Source organism: Oryctolagus cuniculus, chromosome 1 (genome assembly GCF_051225735.1).
Source record: "Oryctolagus cuniculus isolate XC-2025 breed Fujian yellow rabbit chromosome 1, ASM5122573v1, whole genome shotgun sequence".
In the NCBI taxonomy this organism is placed as follows: Eukaryota; Metazoa; Chordata; class Mammalia; order Lagomorpha; family Leporidae; genus Oryctolagus; species Oryctolagus cuniculus.
The window spans coordinates 185,114,433-185,134,408 of NC_142867.1; the positions used below are offsets into that span (position 1 = coordinate 185,114,433).

A 19,976-nucleotide genomic window follows, 5' to 3' on the forward strand; every position below is an offset into this window, starting at 1 on the left:
GAGTTGGGATCCTGCCCATGCCGAATGATGCAGACACGAATCTGGATTTTTTTAATTTTTTTTTAACTTTTATTTAATGAATATAAATTTCCAAAGTACGACTTATGGATTACAATGGCTTCCCCCCAATACCGTCCCTCCCACCCACAACCCTCCCTTTGAATCCAGGTGTATTGTTGGATGCTTCCCTAGCGTAGGAAGGGTTAAAGATGGTCTTGGCCTGGTAGAGCCAGGCTGGGAGTTCAGTTCTATCCCCTTAAAAACCACCCTTCAAATAGGAGGCCAGCAAATCAGAGAGGTTACCCGGTTAATTTCTCCTTTGCCACCCCAGAGTCTGGGGGCAACTTCACCCAGGCTCCGCCCTGCAGCAGTTAAGGGAAATGAGCAAAGCCCTGGTTGGTTTGCGGTTGTGGGAAGGGCAAGCCCCGCCCCTCCGAGGGCCCACCCGGCCCCGCCCCTTCGGGGCCCCGCCCCCGCCTCCGGGCGAGAAGTCGCCCTCCCGCGAGAACCTCTGGAATGCAGTCGGCCTCCTGGACCGCGGCTCACGCGGGGCGGGGAACACCGCTGATCAAGGTCGGGGTTTTGTGAAAGTTAAGTGAGCTCATTAAAGTGCGCACCAAGGATGTGGAGCAGTACTATCGCTCGCTGAACGACTCCACCGTCACCGTTATCATGAGCCCGTTTGTTATAACCGGGGGCGAAAAGCCTGAAACTTCGGAGAACCGCGAAGGTCAGCCCCCGGGTCTGGTCGCGGGAAAGTGGAATTGAGGAGGGGTGGCCCGAGGGAGCCGGCAGCCAATCCAGCGGTGGCGGGGAGGAAGAGGCGGAGCCAGGCGGCCCCGGGACTCCGCGCCGCGCGCTGCAGCCTGCTCGCAGCAGCCTCCTGCCCCGCGCAGACATGGCCTCAGGTGCCGCCACCACCGCCGCCGTGAAGGTGAGGATAGCGGTCCCGGCGGCTGCGGCCCGCCCTGCCCGGTGCCCTCTCGCCGCTGCCCGGGGGAGCGCGCCCTGGGCCGTGCGCCCTGGCTCTGTGCCTCCGCTGCGGTGGGTGGGGAAAGGCTGGGCGCGGCGCCGCGACCTAGGGGCCCCGGGGGGGCGGGGGAGGAAAGGGTACCCCGGCCAACCAACCCCCGAATCTGTGGAGTCTTCTGCACCCGCATCTCTGCACCCCGCCCGGAGTGGGCAAGTCCTTTGGTTGGGGGTCGGCGGGTGCACAGGTACTGCGCCCACGCGGACAACCTGCCCGAGCTCCTCGTCCCTTCCCGGAGGCGCGCTGGCTGCAGCTAGCAGGTGGCCGGGGTGGCAGGGCGCCGGGAGCAGCTAGATCAGCTAGATCATAGACTCGCGCCCTCCGGGACTCATGCTTCCGCCCTGTCTCCGCTAACTGCGGCCCACGTGGGAGAACTGCGTACTCGCTCTTTGGCAAGCTTCCGGCTGCTTTTTTTCTCCAAACTTAGGCCTTGTCCTTGCCCTGAAGTTTTCCCCTGTAGCGCAGTGCTCTGGGGGTTCTGAGCGGTTTTGAGCACCTAAAGGAATGCAGGCGCCCTTCCCTTAGGGCTGCAGCCTGTCTGGGGGCCTCTGCCTTGAAAGTGCTTTTGTTCGCCACCTGGAAAGTTAACAGCTCAGTTTCCCTGTGCCCTGGGCCCTCAGAGCCCTAAAGCCTTAAAAAAAAAAAAAAAAAAAAAAAAAAAAAAAGTAAAACAAAAGAAAAGCAAAACAAAACACTGCTTTCTTGGTTGTTGGAGAGTAGAATTAGAAAGCAATAAGGAAGATTTGATGATAAAATTTTAGTTTTTCTAGGCTGTTTATAATTGGCCAAGGACCCAGTTAACGTGTTCTTGACTTGCAGGGATTTGGGGCCCTGGGATAGAAAGGTCCACAGGCTTCTCCCAGCATCTCTGGAGTCCCTAAGTTTGAGTGCGCTTCCCCAGGAATTAGGCAGCCTCTGCCGTCGTGTGGAATCAGCCACGGTGAGGAGCGCTAGAACCGGGGAGCTGTTGCTAAGCCACTTGGGAGAGGAGTGGAGGGATGTTGCAGTCAAACCTAGCTAGGAAATTTTGCCATTTTGAAAAGAATCTTGACTTCAGCAAAAATTTTAGAAGGCCTCCAGTATTTATAGAAAGCGTCTCCCATGCCAGTTGGGGAGAGCAAGACGAAAGGTTTTCATGAAACTCATGAGCAAAGTATGTGTGTTTGCTTAGATTCCTATTTATGCTGAGGGAATTTCACTGCAGAATTTGCTGGTAGGGTTAGAGTTAGATGTGGTGTATGTTGCCACGTAGTTAAATGGTATTAAATGATAGTGCTTCGAAGTGGGATCTAAAATGCATTTTAAATGCTCCTTTCTCCAACAACTAAATTAGGTTAAGTCACAGCCTTTTCCCTTTCTGTTACATTTGAATTAGAAAGGGAGAGGGGTGGTATTTTAAACAAGCTCACTTTGGTCTGGTCAGTGTTCTCCCTGCCGCACAGTTCCCTGTAAAATTAATGCAGTGCATTTAAGTGGAGAGTGGGCAATGTGACTAACAGCCCTGATGTAAATATTGAATGATGCATGTTTTTGGTCTTGGCAAGCTGCTGCCTATAAAATTAAGAGGCACAAATGGCGCTAGGACCGCCTGCTGCTGCTCCACTGAAAGAGGTGAAGGGAGGAAAGAGCTGTGGAGCCAGCCTGCTCTCTCTCTCTCCCAGCACACCTCGTCCTGAGCAGCAGCTGGCGCCTGGGGGTTACCGTGTTCTGTTGTGAGCTGGGCACTCATCACACCTGCTCGCAGAGCTTGGCTTTAATGCGGTACCGTGTAACACACTCAGCCTAGTGCCAGGCACTCTGTTAATGTCAGCCCCAGTACCTCCATTTTTAAAATTCTGTTATTACCAGGGCTTAGAGCTTGAATTCATTCTCCCTTTTTTTCTCACCTGAGAATTCAGGTGAAAAACACCATCGGGTTTGAGGTTGGCAGAGTAATGTTTGGAACATCATTCACATCTGGCACTCTGCTGGCAGAATCTTATCCAAAAGTATTTATTGAATATGTGCCAGACACTGAGGATGCAGCTTGGAGCAAGACAAGCTCACTCTTCTCTTCCAGCGTATATTTGAGTGAGGGTAGATGACCAGCCAACGTGAAAGTGAAGCAGTGAGAGAGCCTGTGAGGGTTGGGGGTCAGAAAAGACCTTGGGGCAGGTGACTTTAAGCTGTGCAATGGTCTCTTCCCCCAAGCTGGAAGCCAGTCACCATGTGCTATTAGGAAGTGGGGCCTTTGCAGGGGGCTAGGTCATGAGGATGGAGTCCTCCTGAATGGGATTGGTGACCTCCCTGACCCTCCACCATGTGAGATGGCAGCAACTGTGAATCAAAACCAGGTGCTGGATTTGCCTTGATGTTGGACTTCCCAGCCTACAGACTGAGAAATAAATTTCTGTGGCTTAAAGGCCACCCAATCTGTGGTATTTGTTTTAGCAGGCCAAAGAAAAGCAGGTAGCTGAAATGAGGTAATGAGACACAGGAAAATCTAAGGGAAGCAAAAGGGGTCAGGACAGCTAGAACATGAGCTCTGTGTCATGGGAATAGAAGTCTCGGTGCTGGTACCCCCTGAGAATTAGGGGAGTGTGACCCATAAGACCTTCCTTGTAGACCATGGTAAAGAATGTGTGTTCTGTTCTAAATGTTTTGGAAGCCATCCAAGAGTTCTGAGCAGAGAAGTGGCATCTACGTAACGTTTTTTAAATGATTCCTTGGCTGCTGTTTATAAAATAGCCTGTGTAGGGGAAGAGCTACATCTGGCCAGAAGCCATGGTACCAGTGCCCAAATCTAAGATGGTAGCCATGGAAGTAGTGAGAACTTGCAGGTAGAGCAGAGAGCTGGGTGAGATGTGGGGAGTTCAGGAAGAGGAAGGGGCCTCTTTCTTTCTTTCTTTCTTTTTTTTTTTTTTTTAAGATTTATTTATTTGAAAGGCAGAGCTATAGAGAGGCAGAGAGGTCTTCCATCTGCTGGTTCACTCCCCAGATGGCCGCAATGGCTAGAGCTCCACTGATCTGGAGCCAGCCGTTTCTTCCAGGTTTCCCACACAGATGCCGGAGTCCAAGGACTTGAGCCATCTTCCACTGCTTTCTTAGGCCATAGCAGAGAGCTGGATCAGAAGTGGAGCAGCCGGGACTCAAACTGGCGCTCATATGGATGATGGCACTGCTGTGCCACAGCACTGGCCCCAAGGGGCTATTTCTGGTTCTAACTGGAGAGGCCAGAAGCTGGTTGTGCTGCTAGTGAATCATTTCAAACTAGGAGCTGAGGGACCAAGGAGGAGCTAAGGAGGGTTAACTGTAGGATTCATTCCTCTAAGATATCTCTGGTTAGGAGGCCAGGGGCATGAGATGGAGAGACCTCTTACTGGCACAATGCAGTGTGGCAGGTTGGGGGAGGGAAGAAACTACCTCAGGTAAGAGTAATTGAGGAGCTGACATGTGGCACAGTGGCTAAGGCACCACTTAGGGCACATCCTATATCAGAATGTCTTGAGTTTGAGTACCTGGCCCTGCTCCCAATTCCAGCATCCTGCTAATGTGCATTCCTGGGAGACAGCAGGTGCTGGCTCAAGTAGTTGGATCTCTGCCACTCACATGGGAGACCCAGGTTGAATTCTTGGAAGAGTAATTGAAGCAGTCTTTGTGGTTCCCTGCAGTGAGAGGTGGTGCAGGCAGGGGATGAGGATACCACATGTGGGGCAACCATGGAGGGAGCTGGAGGCTGTGGGGTTAACGCCTGCCATTGCGTGGGAGGACCTCAGCCGTCCACCAGCCTCAGCCATGGGCATGTGATGTACTCAGCCACATGGAAAATCAAATAGGTCTTGGCATCCATATGGAGGGCATTCTGGAGAGCTTCTCAATGGATGGTGGCTCCCCCAGAAAGCTACCCACCTTTCGCTCTGGGGGATTTTTTTTTTTAATATTTATTTTTAGGGGGCCAGCGCTGTGGCTCAGCAGGTTAACACCCTGGCCTGAAATGCCAGCATCCCATATGGACACCAGTTCTAGTCCCAGCTGCTCCTCTTTTGATCCAGCTCTTTGCTATGGCCTGGGATAGCAGTAGAAGATGGCCCAAGTTCTTGGGCCCCTGCACCCGCGTGGGAGACCCGGAGGAAGCTCCTGGCTCCTGGCTTCGGATCAGTGCAGTCCAGCCATTGCGGCCAATTGGGGAGTGAACCCTCGGATGGTAGACCCCCCCCCCTTTGCCTCTCTTCTCTCTGTGTAAATCTGATTTTCAAATAAATAAATCTTTTTTTAAAAAAAGAAAATAATCTTTTAAAAAAAGATTTATTTTGGTCAGCACCACAGCCCAATAGGCTAATCCTCCACCTGTGGCACCAGCACACCAGGTTCTAGTCCCGATCGGAGCGCCGGATTCTATCCCAGTTGCTCCTCTTCCAGTCCAGCTCTCTGCTGTGGCCCTGGAGGGCAGTGGAGGATGGCCCAAGTCCTTGGGCCCTTCACCCGCATGGGAGACCAGGAGAAGCACCTGGCTCCTGGCTTCAGATCAGTGCGGTGTGCTGGCCGCAGCACGCCGGCCGCAGCAGCCACTGGGGGGTGAACCTACGGAAAAGGAAGACCTTTCTCTCTCTCACTGTCCACTCTGCCCGTCAAAAAAAATTTTTTAAAGAGATTTATTTTTATTTATTTGAAAGAGTTATAGGGAGAGGTAGAGACACACAGAGAGAGGTCTTCCATCCGCTGATTCACTCTTCAGATGGCCTCAACAGCTGGAGCTGAGCTCATCCAAAGCCAGGAATTTCTTCTGGTCTCCCACATGGATGCAGGGGCCCAAGGACTTGGGCCATCTTCCGCTGCTTTCCCAGACCATAGCAGAGAGCCAGATCGGAAGTGGAATGGCCAGGTCTCGAACTGTTGCCCATATGGGATGCTGGCACTGCAGGCAATGGCCTCAACTGCTATGCCATAGCACTGGCCCCAGGGAAATGTTTTTAAATAATAGCTCTTGTTAATCAAGGTAGCTGTGACAAGGAGGGGAGAGGGTCTCATTGTGGTGTGGGTAGCAGGTTATAAACAGTAGCACTAAGGGTAGAGGGCAGGTTAAATTGTCTGCATTGTGGGGAATAAGCGTAAGTACAACTTTAGGAATGTAGTGATTCTTCCCACCCCGACTCCTACTCCCCTTCCTCCTCTCTATCCCATTCCTAGTCCCATTCTCCATTAAGATTCATTTTCAATTAACTTTATACCCAGAAGACCAACTCTATAGTAAGTAAAGATTTCAACAATTTGCACACACAAAAATATAAAAAACTTTGAGAACAAGTTTTACAGTTAACTCTCATAGTACAAGTCATTGAGGACAGAATTCCTGCATGGGGAGTAAGTGCACAGTGACTCTTGTTAATTTAACAATTAACACTTTCACATATGATGTTAGCGATCATCCGAGGCTCTTGACATAAGTTGCCAAGGCTAAGGAAGCCTTTTGAGTCCACAGTCTCCATCAGTATTTAGACACAGCCATAAGCAAAGTGGATGTTCTCTCCTCCCTTCAGAGAAAAGTACATCCTTTGATGGCCCTTTCGTTCCACTGGGAGGTCTCTCACAGAGATCCTTCATGTAGGACATTTTTTCCCACAGAGTCTTAGATTTCCATGCCTGGAATGCTCTCTTGGGCTTTTCAGGCAGATCAGAATGCCTTAAGGGCTGATTCTGAGGTCAGAGTGCTATTTAGAGCAATTGTCATTCTGAGTCATCTTTGTAGACTGCTTCCCATGTTGGAACATTGTCTCCTTTATAATTCTATTATTATTACCAGACACTTGATCCTATTTATATGACCACTTTAACACTTAACCCTATCTATATGTTCACTCTAACACTTAATATTGTCATTTTAACACTTAAGATGGCATTTTTACCACCCTGCTTAATGGGATTTGGCAAGTTTTTAGCTGTATTGTTAGAAGTAAGTCCGTAGGAATGTATGCAGAACTATACAGCTCCTCCCTCTTATTCCCACTCTTATTTTTTACTTGGATCTATTTTCAATTGACTTTATACACATATGATTAATTCTATGTTAACTAAAGAGTTCAGTCGATGGTATTAAGAAGGGGGGAAAATACTGTTCCTCGATAGTCAAGACCAGAGCTGTTCAAGTCATTGCTTCTCAAGTCATTGCTTCTGAGTGTCAATTTCACTTCTGCAGGGTTCCTTTTAGGTGCTCTGTTAGTTATCACAGATCAGGGAGAACATATGGTATTTGTCCCTTTGGGACTGGCTTACTTCACTAAGTATGATGTTCTCCAGCTTCATCCATTTTGTGCAAATGACCGGATTTCTGTTTTTTGCCACTGTGTAGTATTACATTGAGTACATATCCTATAATTTCTTTATCAACTCTTCAAATGACGGACATTTAGGTTCATTACACGTCTTAGCTATTGCGAATTGAGCTGTAATAAACATGGCGGTGCAGATAACTTTTATTTGCTGATTTTGTTGGGGAATGGGCCTTTAACACTCCTTTTGGTTGTTGTGAGAGTGGCCAGCAAAGGCGTTCAGACTGAAGTCCTTCTCTGGTCCTCTGAAACTGGGGCACAACCCACAGGCCTCAGTTGAGAATCAACTGAACTACAAGCCTGCATTCTTTTTTAAAGGTTTATTTATTCATTTGAAAGAGTTACAGAGAGGTAGAGACAGAAAGAGAAAGCTTCCATCTGCTGACTAACTAACTCCCCAGTTGATTGCAATAGTCAGGGCTGGGCCAGGCCAGAGCCAAGAGCTTCCTCTGGGTCTCCCACAAGGATAGCATGGGCCCAGGCACCTCAGCCATTCTCTGCTGCTTTTCCCAGGCCATTAGCAGGGAGCTGGATCTGAAGTGGAGCATCAGGGACACAAACAGGTGCCCCAATGGGATGCTGGCATCACAGGCAGTGGCTTGACCCGCTACACCATAGTGCAAGACCTAAGCCTTCATTTTTTACCTAGGTACACAATGGCATTTTGGACAGTGCTCAAGGACTGTGCTGCTCGTTGTGGCAGAAAGAATGCATGTGCAGCCCCTCCCCATGGATGCCCTAACACAGTGCAGTGACAGCCAGAAAGCACTCCTGTTCCAGACACCCCAGGAGGGCTGGTCCCTGAGAGGGACACCGTGTGAGGAAGAGAGAGAGGCGCATGCAGGCCTGTGTCCTCACCAGCAAAGGAAAACAAGGAAATAAGGGCTTTTTTTGCTGCTTTGGAAAAGCTTGTTTTGTTGGGGCTGGTAGGGTATACCTAAACAGGAACTGACCTCGTTCTCATGAGAATTCAGTGGACTAAACAAAAGCCCTACCCTCACAGGTAGGGAGGATGAGGAAACAGGGAAGGGAAATGTATGCAGTGGACCCTGGGTCCTTACTGTAATTAGTCACGGTGTTCTGTGTCTGCGTCATCCACAGCAGGGGTCCTCCAGTGGGCATCGCCTGGTAATTTGTCAGAAATGCACATTTTGGAGATCAGAAACTGGGCATGGGGCCCAGGAATTTGGGCTTTCATAAGCCTGAGGCTCCTCGGGTGCCCACTGAATATCTGACAGCCAGTGGCCTGGGAGCTTCTGAAAGGGGGGGAGGGAGATCTGCTTGTTGAACAGCTGTTCAGGTTGTCCCTTTGGGACTGGCTTATTTCACTAAGTATGATGTTCTCCAGCTTCATCCTTTTTTTTTTTTTTTTTTGGCCACTGTGTAGTATTCCATAGAGTACATATCCCATAATATCTTTATCAAGTTTTCAATTGACAGACATTTAGGTTGATTACATGTCTTAGCTATTGTGAATTGGGCTGTAATAAACAGGATGGTGTAGATAACCCTTTTATTTGCTGATTTCGTTGGGGAATGGGCGTTTAACACGCTCTGTGTTAGTTTCCTATTGGCACATACTGAGTGACTGTACACAGATGTGTTTATTTTTTTTTTTTTAAGATTCATTGATGTATTTCATTTACTTGAAAGACACAGTGACAGAGAAGAGGATAGATGGAGAGAGAAAGACCTTCCATCGGCCGGTTCACTCCCCAAAAGGCTGGAGCTGGGCCAGGCAGAAACCAGGAGCCTGGAACTCCATCTGGGTCTCCCATGTGGGTGGCAAGGGCCCAAGCGCTTGGGCACCTTTTACTACAGGGAGCTGGATCAGAAACGGAGCTGCTGGGACTCCAACTGGCATCTGATATGAGATGCTGGCATCTCAAGTGGTGCTTAACCACACTGTACCGTGCCAGCCCCACAGATGTGTTTTTTCCATAGTTAAGACTCCAAAGTGAGTCTTAGAGGCCAAAACCATGGTGTCCCTGGACTTGATGCCTCTTGGAGCATCTGAAGGATCCATCTGCTTCCCTGTTTCAGCCTCTGAAGGCACCAGCATTCCTGGGCTCCCAGCCCCAAATCATATCCGCCTCTTCCCTCCACCTCCCTCGGCAGGCATATCCCCTTCCTCATTGACCTTTTTCCTCCCTTTTGTAAGGACCTGTTATGACATTTAGTGCCCACTCAAGATAATCCAGAGTAATCTCCCCACCTCAGGAGCCTTGAGCACATGAAGATAATGTTCACAGGTCTGGGAACTAGGACGTAGATGAATCTTGGGAGTAGGATTCCATCAGCCACACTCAGCTGGTGCACATTTTGAAATCTGTGGCTTGGGCCCAAGAGCAGAGTGCTAGATTCTGGCTGCTCAGAGAACCCCCTGAAGAGCTTTGTGAACAAGCTGGGCCTTGCCCAGTTCATCAGAACCTCTGCAGAATGAGACCTGGCTTTGGGATCAGGAACTTCTCAGGAACGTCAGCTGACTGAGGAGGATCTCAGCGGCAGGTCCTGCTGTACGCTCTGAAGAAAATGCTCCCCAAAATCATTGGCCATTTGAGCAGGTGAAATGTATCTTAAAGGGAATATCTACCCATCCAAGGGTGGGGAACCTTTTTTTCTGCCAAAAGCCATTTGGAATTTTATAACATCACTTATGGGCCTACAAAATTACCAACTTGAAAATGAGCCTGCTATAGATTATTGCATTTCCAGTCCGGTCTGTGGTTGCCTTGGCAGGGCCAGACGTTCCCCACCCCTGCATTAGACTAAATAGTCAAACAAGCCCCCAGTCCTGCAGGCCTGTCTGAGGACATAGAGCATCGAGGGTGAGTTGACAGCGGCTACCTCAAGCAGCCCAGGGCTGAGATTCCATCAGGGTTGGTTTCTTCTGAGCTCTCGCTCCGTGGTTCATCCACAGCTGTGTTCCCCATGCATCTTCCCATCGTCTTCCTTCTGCGCCCCATCTCTTGAGAACACCAGGTACATTGGATTAAGCCTGTGCTAGGAATTCAGGGGGAACACAGTCTAGCCCATGACTTACAGAGAAGGGTGTCTTGTCAGAGAAGAGCCACCAGCTGTCCTTGTGGATCCCACGGCAGGTGTCAGACAGGCCTCCCAGGCTGAGACATGTGGCCACTCTCTTCCCATGTAGCTGGGCTTCTGGGATTTGGCAAGGCCCCGGGAAACCTCAGAGCCCCGTTGCTCCCAAAAGACGGGTTGCATCTGCTGCTCTCGCCAGACTTGCTAGGGGCAGCCAAAGCTGAAGGACAGCCTTTCTCAGATCAGGGACGGTGACTGCTCCGTTTCTGGCTCTGACCTAGTTCTAAGCTGGAAACGATAAAAGGCAGCTCTTCTCTTTTTGTGAGCTGTCCTTAGCTGCTCGGGCTTACAGTGTTGGGAGTGCTGGGTTCCTGAAGGCAGCATGTGCCTTAAAGTGATGCTGAATAGTTCCTGAGACTAAATAGGGTTGACGAAGTCTCTTGGAGCCAGGTACCAGGACAAAGTGATGTGGGGTAGGGTTAGTGGATGCCATTTCAGCCTCATAAGAAGAAACTACTCTGGCCAGGTAAGCCAACCTTTGGATAAAATCACTGTCCCAGAGAGGAAATCAAACCCTCTGATCTTATTAAGGAAGTGAGCTTAGTGGTCTGATCATGGAAGAACGTGGGATGAACCACTAGCTTTTAAGATGTTGCAATGGCCTTGATGGACATGGAGGTCACAATTTCAGAAGTTTCTTGGGGCAGGCATTGGGGTGCAGCAAGACACCAACTTCAATGCCTACATCTCACATTGGAGCACTAGTTCAAGTCCTGGCTGCATCACTTCCAATTCAGCTCTCTACTAATGCCCTGGGAACACAGCAGAAGATGGCTTAAGTGCTTGGGAGACCTGGATGGAGTTGTTGGCTCCTGGAATCAGCCTGGCCCAGCCCTGGCCATTGCAAGCATTTGGGAATGAACCAATGGGAGGAAGATCTCTCCTTCTGTGTCTCTTCTCTCCCTCCCTGTCACTCTGCCTTCCTTTTTTTTTTTTTTTTTTAAAGATTTTATTTATTTATTTGAGAGGTAGAGTTACAGACAGTGAGAGGGAGAGACAGAGAGAAAGGTCTTCCGTCCGCTGGTTCACTCCCCAGTTGGCCACAATGACTGGAGCTGCACTGATCTGAAGCCAGGAGCCAGGAGCTTCTTCCAGGTCTCCCACATGGGTGCAGGGGCCCAAGCATTTGAGCCATCTTTACTGCTTTCCAGGACCACAGCAGAGAGCTGGATTGGAAGAGGAGCAACCGGGACTAAAACCAGCGCAGCGCCCATTTGGGATGCTGGTACCACAGGCAGTGGATTAACTTACTGTGCCACGGTGCCGGCCCCTGTCACTCTGCCTTTCACATAAGAAAATACATCTTTAAAAAAAAAGAATTTTCTCCTATGTAATGAAGAAGTCCTAGCTGAGCGGTAATTCCCCCCTGGGCCTTGAGCACACTTCCTAGGCAGTCAGGGCCTGATGTGGCCTAGGACTGTTGCTGACAAGGTCTTGTCATTGTTTCCTGAATGAGGTTGTCAGTTTAGAGTCTCCCTCCGCTCTGGGATGGGTCACTCAGATACTCAGAGACCCTGTTTCTAGACTTTCTCGGTCCCTTTGGTCAAGAACTTGACCTCTGAACATCAATTTCCTCATAACATGGAGGGAATAAGGCTTTTCTAATAAGATAGGATGTCACGAAGGACTCTAGGGGACATCAGGATAAAGCACATCATGGTCGTTAAGCCTGAGAGCCTATCCCAGCCCTGCTCCTTGTGATTTGATCTTGGATAAGTTTCTTAATGTTTGTTCTCTTCATTTGTAAAGTGGGTATAATACCACAGGCTTGTCTTATAGGGTGGTTGTGATGTTCAAATGAGGTACTGCTACCAAAGCACTGAGCACAGAACCTGTAATTCAGACTTTAAGTTTGGGTGCTCCATTCCAGTTGTACTTTGCTGTAGGGCCAGCAGGTGGAGACATTGGCCATATCTTGGCACTACTGGCCTCCATCTTAGAGGTCCCTAGTATGGCAGTGCTTAATTGCTTTGTTTGTGTCCCTTGCAAGATGTGAGTTTCCATAAAAAACTAGACACAGCTGGGTGACTGGATGGACTTGCCTGCAGATCATTCCTGTGCCAGAAACGGATCCTGGCCTGCCTGGTACTACACTTTTTTTTTTTTTTTCTGAGTGCCGAGATGTCAGCTACCTACTGTAGAGTCGTCATGCACCCAGCCTGATGTGAACTGAAGCTTAGGGATTCTGCAGGTGAACCCAGGGATGGAATTTCAGCAGGACCCTGGTTAGGATTAATTAAGTACTGCTGCCATGCTGCACTAGTTAATGTAAGGGAGTGGGAGTTGCAAAACAAAGATTTACTTGTATATATGAGAGTACTTAAATAAAACATGTGGAAAGTGGATTTAACGGATAGGTGTATGCCGGTGTCAAGTTCCACCCTCATACTAATGGGATTTGCTGCTTCTGCTTCCCTGCCTGCCCTCCAGCAAAGTGTTAAAAGGTCTTGTTCCTGAACACATGGCTCTCTCTAGCCTCCTCCTCTGGTCTCCCCTCTCTCCTCTCTTGTCTCTGCTCCCTTCTCTTCTATCTCCTGCTTGTTCTCTCTTCTCTGCTCTCTCTTCTCTGTCTCTCTTACTCTCTCCTTCTCTCTCTCTTTCTCCTTCCTCACCCCTTCCTTCCAGTCTGCTGGATTTTTCCCAATAAACCCTTTCCCTTAAAAAAAAAAAAAAAAAAAGCTTGTATGGGGCAGCTATTATAGCACAGTGATTAAGCTGCCACTTGGGTTACCGGAATCCCTTATCAGAGGGCTTGCATTCAAATCCTGCCTCTGCTTCTGATCCGGCTCCTGTGACTATGTCCCCTGGGAGGCAAAACTGATGGCTCAAGTACTTGGGTCCCTACCGCCCACACAGAGACCTAGATGGAGACCCTGCTTGCTGTCTGGATCTGCCCTGGCTGTTGTGGGCATTTGGGGAGTGAAGCAGCAGAAGGAAGACTCTCTCTCTGCCTCTCTTTCTGTCATTCTACTTTTCAAATAAATGAAATTTAAGTTTTTTTTTAAAGTTTACTTTAATGTAAAAAAAATCTGCAGTCTATAAACAAAGGATCTTCAAAGAGTTCATGGAAGACACCCATTGTCAAAAAATTATGTATGGATTTCATTTTCTTTTGCACCAGAATAAACTTGTCTTTTAATTCTGTTTTTCCATGAGCTTTTGAAGTGCTCTTGTTTGACCCTGAGGTCTAGAATTTGCCCTGGAGAATATCCAGACACAGCCAGGTCACTGTGGTAATAATCCAGAAACCAAAGTTTTTATGAATAGCTGAATCCCCCAGAGGATAGGCTGAGAGCCATTTCAGAAGCCTCAGTTCATTTCTTTGGCCCAGGGTCAGGACATGGGCCATGATCTCGGATGCCTACGACATACATAAAAGGAAAGAAAAAAAAATGGATAAATCAGGGTAGAGGAAGGGTTTGCACTGTATAAAAATAGTGTGAAATTTTTGGAAATTTGTGTCAAACTAGCATGATTTAAACATATTGATGTGAGTGAACTGTTGATTTGGAAACAAATATTGGTTAGTCTTTACCTGTAAAGTTAAGTAGACATAAAATATGTAGCTTGTTGTGGTTTCAATAATGTACCACAAGGTGGCACTAATGACAAAAATTGCATTTGTCACAAGACAATGCTGAAACTGTTGAAATCTTTACTTAATGTATGCTAAACTGATCTTCTGTATATAAAGAGAATTGAAAATGAATCTTGATGTCAGTGGAAGGGGAGAGGGAGCAGGAAAGGGGAGGGTTGCGGGTGGGAGGGAAGTTATGGGGGGAAGCCATTGTACTCCATAAGCTGTACTTTGGAAATTTATATTCATTAAATAAAAGTTAAAAAAAAAGACAATGCTGAGGGAAACTAGCAGATTTCTTCAATAAAACCTCACCAAGGTGCCCTTATTTTCTTATGTTGTTGATTTTTTCTTTAATCAGAAAACTGATGGCCAGGGAGGTAACCATTTTTAACATGCTGATACAAACCAATGTGTATTTATAGCAAATACGTTGTTTGGTACATTATTTAACCTCTGACATTTTTTCCTCAATAAGCCACATATTTTTTCTTTTAAAAAAAAATTGAAAGGCAGAGTTACAGAGAGGCCGAGGCAGAGAGAGAAATCTTCCATCCACCGGTTCACTCCCTAAATGGCCTCAAGAGCTGGAACTAGGCTAATCTGGAGCCAGGAGCCTTGCAGGGGCCCAAGGACCTGGGCCATCCTTCGCTGCTTTCCCAGGCCATAGCAGAGAGCTGGGTTGGAAATGGAGCAGCCAGGACTCGAACCGGCACTCTATGGTATGCGGGCACTGCAGGCAGCAGCTTTTCCCGCTATGCACAGTGCCAGCCCCTCCACATATACTTTCTAGAAATTTTACTCAAGTGACAATAGATTGGCAGTCATTGCGATGAAAAAAGGTGCAGTGGTCACTTTTTGTTGGATTTTCAGTACAATATAGTATCTTCAGCTGGCAGCTGACTGTTCCAACACTTTCCTCCTTTAGGTAGTAGCAGCCTAGGGAGATTTTCATAGTGACTTCAGCTACTTAATTTTTAGTTTTCACAGTTGAGCTAGTATTTATCTTTGTAATTGCTCGTTTGTGTTCCCTAGTCATCCAATTAGATTAACCCTTAGAGGGTAGTACTGGAATTCTTACCTTGTCTGAGGACAGGACTTTGAAGATGACCTCTAAAAAATGCAATCTATGCTTGAACTTGAAATAAATTTAGAACTACTTTTGAATTCCTTACGTTTACATAATATAAATAAATGAATTTTCTGTTTGCTCTATATATTTACTGTACATAAATATGAAGTTATGTACATATATGAATGATGGCTTAACTTGGTAAGTGTACATGAAGCTAACTTCCAGTGTCTTCTGCCTGCATACTCTTCCAGTTCCATGTTCTCTGGTTCTTGTGGCACATGAAAGGGAATCTCTTGCATTTTTATTAGATGGAGAAATGAGAAGAAACCATAACTATATGGATGTACCTAGTATTTTATATGCCACGGGTCCTATGAACAGTCTCTCTTCCGTAGTCCATTTTAAAATCAGAAAATGCTTTCCTACAACCATGTTTGCTGACTTTTAGGTTTGATTTTCTAACTTAAGCTAGTTCAAGTACCTTTCTGTGACTATTTGTAATTTAAACGTAAATAAATGCACTGTTGTCTTAAAAAACATGACCTGTATTTTATTTCTATAATACTGATGACTTTTAAATGGTTGTTGGATTTTATTTTCCCCACTATTTTTCAGATTTTTAAACCACCTAGGGCTTAGCAGGAATGGAGGATACACAAGATATTAGTAAATATTTTTACTAATTATTTTAAGAAAATATTAGTAAATGTAAGTAAATATTTGCTTAAAATAATGATTTTTCTGGAGCCAGTGCTGTGTTATAGTGGGTTAAGCCACCGTGTGCAATGCCAGCATCCCATATGGGTGCTGCTTCAAGTCCTGGCCGCTCCACTTCAATCCAGCTCTCTGCTGTGGTCTGAGAAAGCAGTAGAAGATGGCCCAGGTTCTTGGGCCCCTGCACCCCCATGGGAGACCTGGAAGAAGCTCCTGGCTCCTGGCTTTGAATTGGCACAGCTCTGGCCATTGTGGGCAACTGGGGAGTGAACCAGCGGATGGAAGATCTCTCTCCCTCTGCCTCTTCTCTCTCTCTCAATGCAACTCTGATTTTCAAATAAATAAATATTTTTTTAAAAAAATAATGATTTTCTTTCTAATGAAAAGTGACCAAATATGATAATCCTTTTTTTTCTTTCCCTCTTTTTCTCCCTTAGATTGGAATAATTGGTGGAACAGGCCTGGATGATCCAGAAATTTTAGAAGGAAGAACTGAAAAATATGTGGATACTCCATTTGGCAAGGTCAGTACCCACTTAGTGGAGCCATGTTAGCTTTTCCACTTCTTACTGGCTTCATTTTTCTGTCAAAAAAAAAAAAAAAATCCTTTTGTCCTAGAAGCCCAGGGCTGGCTGCTGTAGGCAGAAAGCCCAGAGGGGGAGCCAGGAGCCATGAACTTGGGTTGCGCCAGCTCAGATGGTGTCCGTCAGGATGCTCAGACTTCGCTGTTCTGAGAGCGTGGCTTTTCAGTGTGTTGCTCAATTTGTGTTGCTTGAAGGCAGGCACTCACTTCAGACATAGCAACTGTGCTTTTCAAATCTGTGCATTCAAATCAGCCTCTCATTTGGGGCCGGTAGGTCACACCACACTGATTTAGGGGACAAGCTGATGACTAATAGGATGAGGTCTCAGCAGCATCTGTGAGCGAGCCCTGTCCCAAAGGAGGATTGCCTTGGGGATCCAGAAACCGCTGACAGTTGAATGCTCGACTGCACTGGGAGTAAAACACCCGTCCTTTTCTGGAGAGGCTGCTTGTTCTCCGAGCCAGTGTGTCCCCAGCCAAGGTGGGGGTGAGGGCGTCTATCTTCTCCTGATTCCATGGGACTGCTTCCAAACGCTGTAGTCTCTCTCATCCTCCTGCGACCACCTCCACATCTGAGCGTCCCAACCAAACCCTCTTTAGCTAAGCTCTTAGATTGGCCTCGCATCTTCCATGTCTTGCCATCATCTTGGTCCACTGCTTAGCTTTGTGTTTTCTTAACCCCTTAGATCCTAAGGGCCTTTCCCTTTATTACCTCCGGCCATTCCCTGGCCATCTCAGGCTTGGTCAACACGAGCAGAAAGCTCCAGTGATTTCTTATATGCCAGGACAGTGGCCTCTCTCCTTTCTGCCTTTCACTCACACCTGTTGGTGCACCTGCCACATCAGAATTTGACCACGCTCCCATCAGAGTCCCCTGGGACACATGCTACACATAGATTTTACTAAATGGCACTGCACAGACACCCTAGACTCTGTGCAGAGTCCTGTGAATCTCTATGCCTTGTAGAGGGCTCAGGAAACAGTGAAAGATGTGATCAATCAACACTAGACTTTTTTAAGCTATAGAATCAAGCTGCAGGTTTCTGTAAGTCCCACTGTGATTGAACAGTTCAAACAGTAGTATTTTTAATTGTTTCAATGCATTTTACACTCACTGACTTCTAACGTTGTCCTTTCATGCAGCCATCCGATGCCTTAATTTTGGGGAAAATAAAAAATGTTGATTGCGTCCTCCTTGCCAGGTAAGATATTTTAAGCTGTTTGAGTGTCACTACTAAACGACAGTGTGAACTTAAAATCTGGAAGGAGTAACGAAGCAGGTGTGCATTGCCAGGTATTAGTGGAGTCAGAGCATCATAGTCACCCTCATTTACCGCATTTGGTCTGGGAGTCAGTTACGCTCATTTTGGGATTACTCATCTCACACATGCCACCCCATTAAGTCTTGGACAGTGGATCTTTTGACTAAAATTAGAACTCTGATTTCATTTCTAGCTGTTTCTTTTCCTTTTAGTTATGAAGATAAGCAGTGAATACTCCACTCATGACCCCTTAGGTAGCAGAGGTTGTCCCTCTGGGGAGTGGGTTTAGGCCCCTGAAGTGGGTCACTCGTGGTGTCCACATCCTCGCTTTCTTTACAAGGCTAGTGTTGTCCCATGCTGTAGAGGAGACAGATCTTTTTGATCACACAGTTAAAAATCAAACTGTAAGTGTTAGTCTTCTGTGCCACAACTTAACAGCTTCAAAGAGCACATGTTATCTCAACTTCTGTGAGTCGGGAGACTGGCACAGGTTAGCTGGGTGCTCTGCAGCAGTCACACAAGGTGTGTTCAGGGCTGTGTTCTGGAGCTTGAGGTTGTGTGCAGGCTCCCGTGCTTGTTGGCAGAATTCACTTCCTCACAGCAGTAGGATTGAGGACTTCGGCTCCTGAGACAGTCCACACTCTGTGTCCCGTGGCCCCCTCTGAGTGCCTGTTAGCAAGGTACAGCCCAGTCGTGCCAATGACTTCCATCCCCTCTGCTGTGTTCTGATGGTTAGAAGCAAGTCACAGGTCCACCACGGCTGGGGAGGCGATTGTACAGGACATGAAACAGGGAATGCACTGTAGTCTGTCTGCCACTCTACATTTGCAAAATGGAAGTATCCGCGCAGAATCCAGAGAAACGAAAGTGTAGTTTCAGGCAGCTACCTGGGAGGATTGCAGGCAGCCTCCTTTGTTGGTCTTGGGTCATTCCTGGAGAATCACTCAACTTTCCAGGCTTTAGGAAGAGATGTTTGGTGTGGCCCTGTGGCAAGGGTTTTTGACTTTGGAACTGAAATGTGTTTGGCCCTAACAGCTCTGACCTGCAGATTTCTTTTGCAAATGTAATTAGCCTTTTAGAGAGGAGCCTCAGAGAAACACACTTTCTGGTGCTCACTGCCCCCATCCATAAACTTGGGTGGGAACCCTGATAGGCTCTGTTTATCTGCAGTTAAGATGTTTCTAGCAATTATGTTTCGGTCATCAGAAGAGACATTAAAGTTTCCTTTAAAATATAAACATAGGATGATAGCTAGAGATATTTAATAACACCCCCTTGTAGAACATTACTGAACTGTTCGTTTTACAGATTAAAGAAAACTGGGCTCCAGTCTTTTTTTCCTAAATGTATGTCGGAAGTGTTGATATTAAACACGTGTGCATATGTAAATACACGTGTATGTTTATTACTATAATTATGCTGTATACAATTTTCACTGTTGTCAGAATTAGGAAGTAAAGTTTTTTAAATGCACAAAACACATTCACATTTTTTTAAGCAAATGGCAAAACACCCAGTTCACATTGCTTTTTTTAGCCTCACATACTTAGACTGAAAATTGCAGTTTTTGTGTTCTTACCACATGAAAAACAGGTGTATGAGGAATTAAAAAACAAGCTCTTAATCATCATGATACAAAATATGATTTTGTATTTTTCTTTTTTTTTTTTTTTTTTTTTTTTTTTTTTTTTTTGACAGGCAGAGTGGACAGTGAGAGAGAGAGACAGAGAGAGAAAGGTCTTCCTTTGCCGTTGGTTCACCCTCCAATGGCCGCCGCTGCAGCCGGCGCACCGCGCTGATCCTGGCAGGAGCCAGGAGCCAGGTGCTTTTCCTGGTCTCCCATGGGGTGCAGGGCCCAAGCACCTGGGCCATCCTCCACTGCACTCCCTGGCCATAGCAGAGAGCTGGCCTGGAAGAGGGGCAACCGGGACAGAATCCGGCGCCCCAACCGGGACTAGAACCCGGTGTGCCGGCGCCGCAAGGTGGAGGATTAGCCTATTGAGCCACGGCGCCGGCTGATTTTGTATTTTTCTGCATTACCACATATAAAAGATTTGACTGTGAACAGTTGTCTTTTTGTCGTAGAATCTTACATGGTTATTGTAGTTTTTCAAGGAACCCAGAGTAATTTTAGGTCTCTAAGAAAGACTGCCTACGCAGATGTCATGTTACGCATGTAAATTTTTTAAAAATAATTTTAGAAATTGGGTTCCCTTTCCTGGCTGTTTACCAGCGTTCCTTTAGGGGTGTGTGTGTGTGTGTGTGTGTGTGCGTGCTTACATGTTCCCAATGCCCAAACACATTCTTTCATCTGACAGATTAAACTGC

General features: G+C 47.0%; 1 protein-coding gene across 2 annotated transcripts in view; it reads left to right on the plus strand.

The window, feature by feature from the left end:
• The first annotated feature begins 446 nt into the window (after positions 1-446).
• The window catches only part of MTAP (methylthioadenosine phosphorylase), a 54,846-nt gene continuing 35,316 nt past the window's right edge, over positions 447-19,976 (plus strand). The window contains exons 1-3 of one of the 2 annotated variants that reach the window (XM_002707965.6): positions 447-934; positions 16,241-16,327; positions 17,530-17,588. In XM_002707965.6, coding sequence (XP_002708011.1) covers positions 899-934; positions 16,241-16,327; positions 17,530-17,588 — 182 coding nt within the window. In that variant the 5' untranslated portion in view covers positions 447-898. The remainder of the gene's footprint in view (positions 935-16,240; positions 16,328-17,529; positions 17,589-19,976) is intronic. The other variant, XM_089317832.1, reaches the window with a different exon arrangement.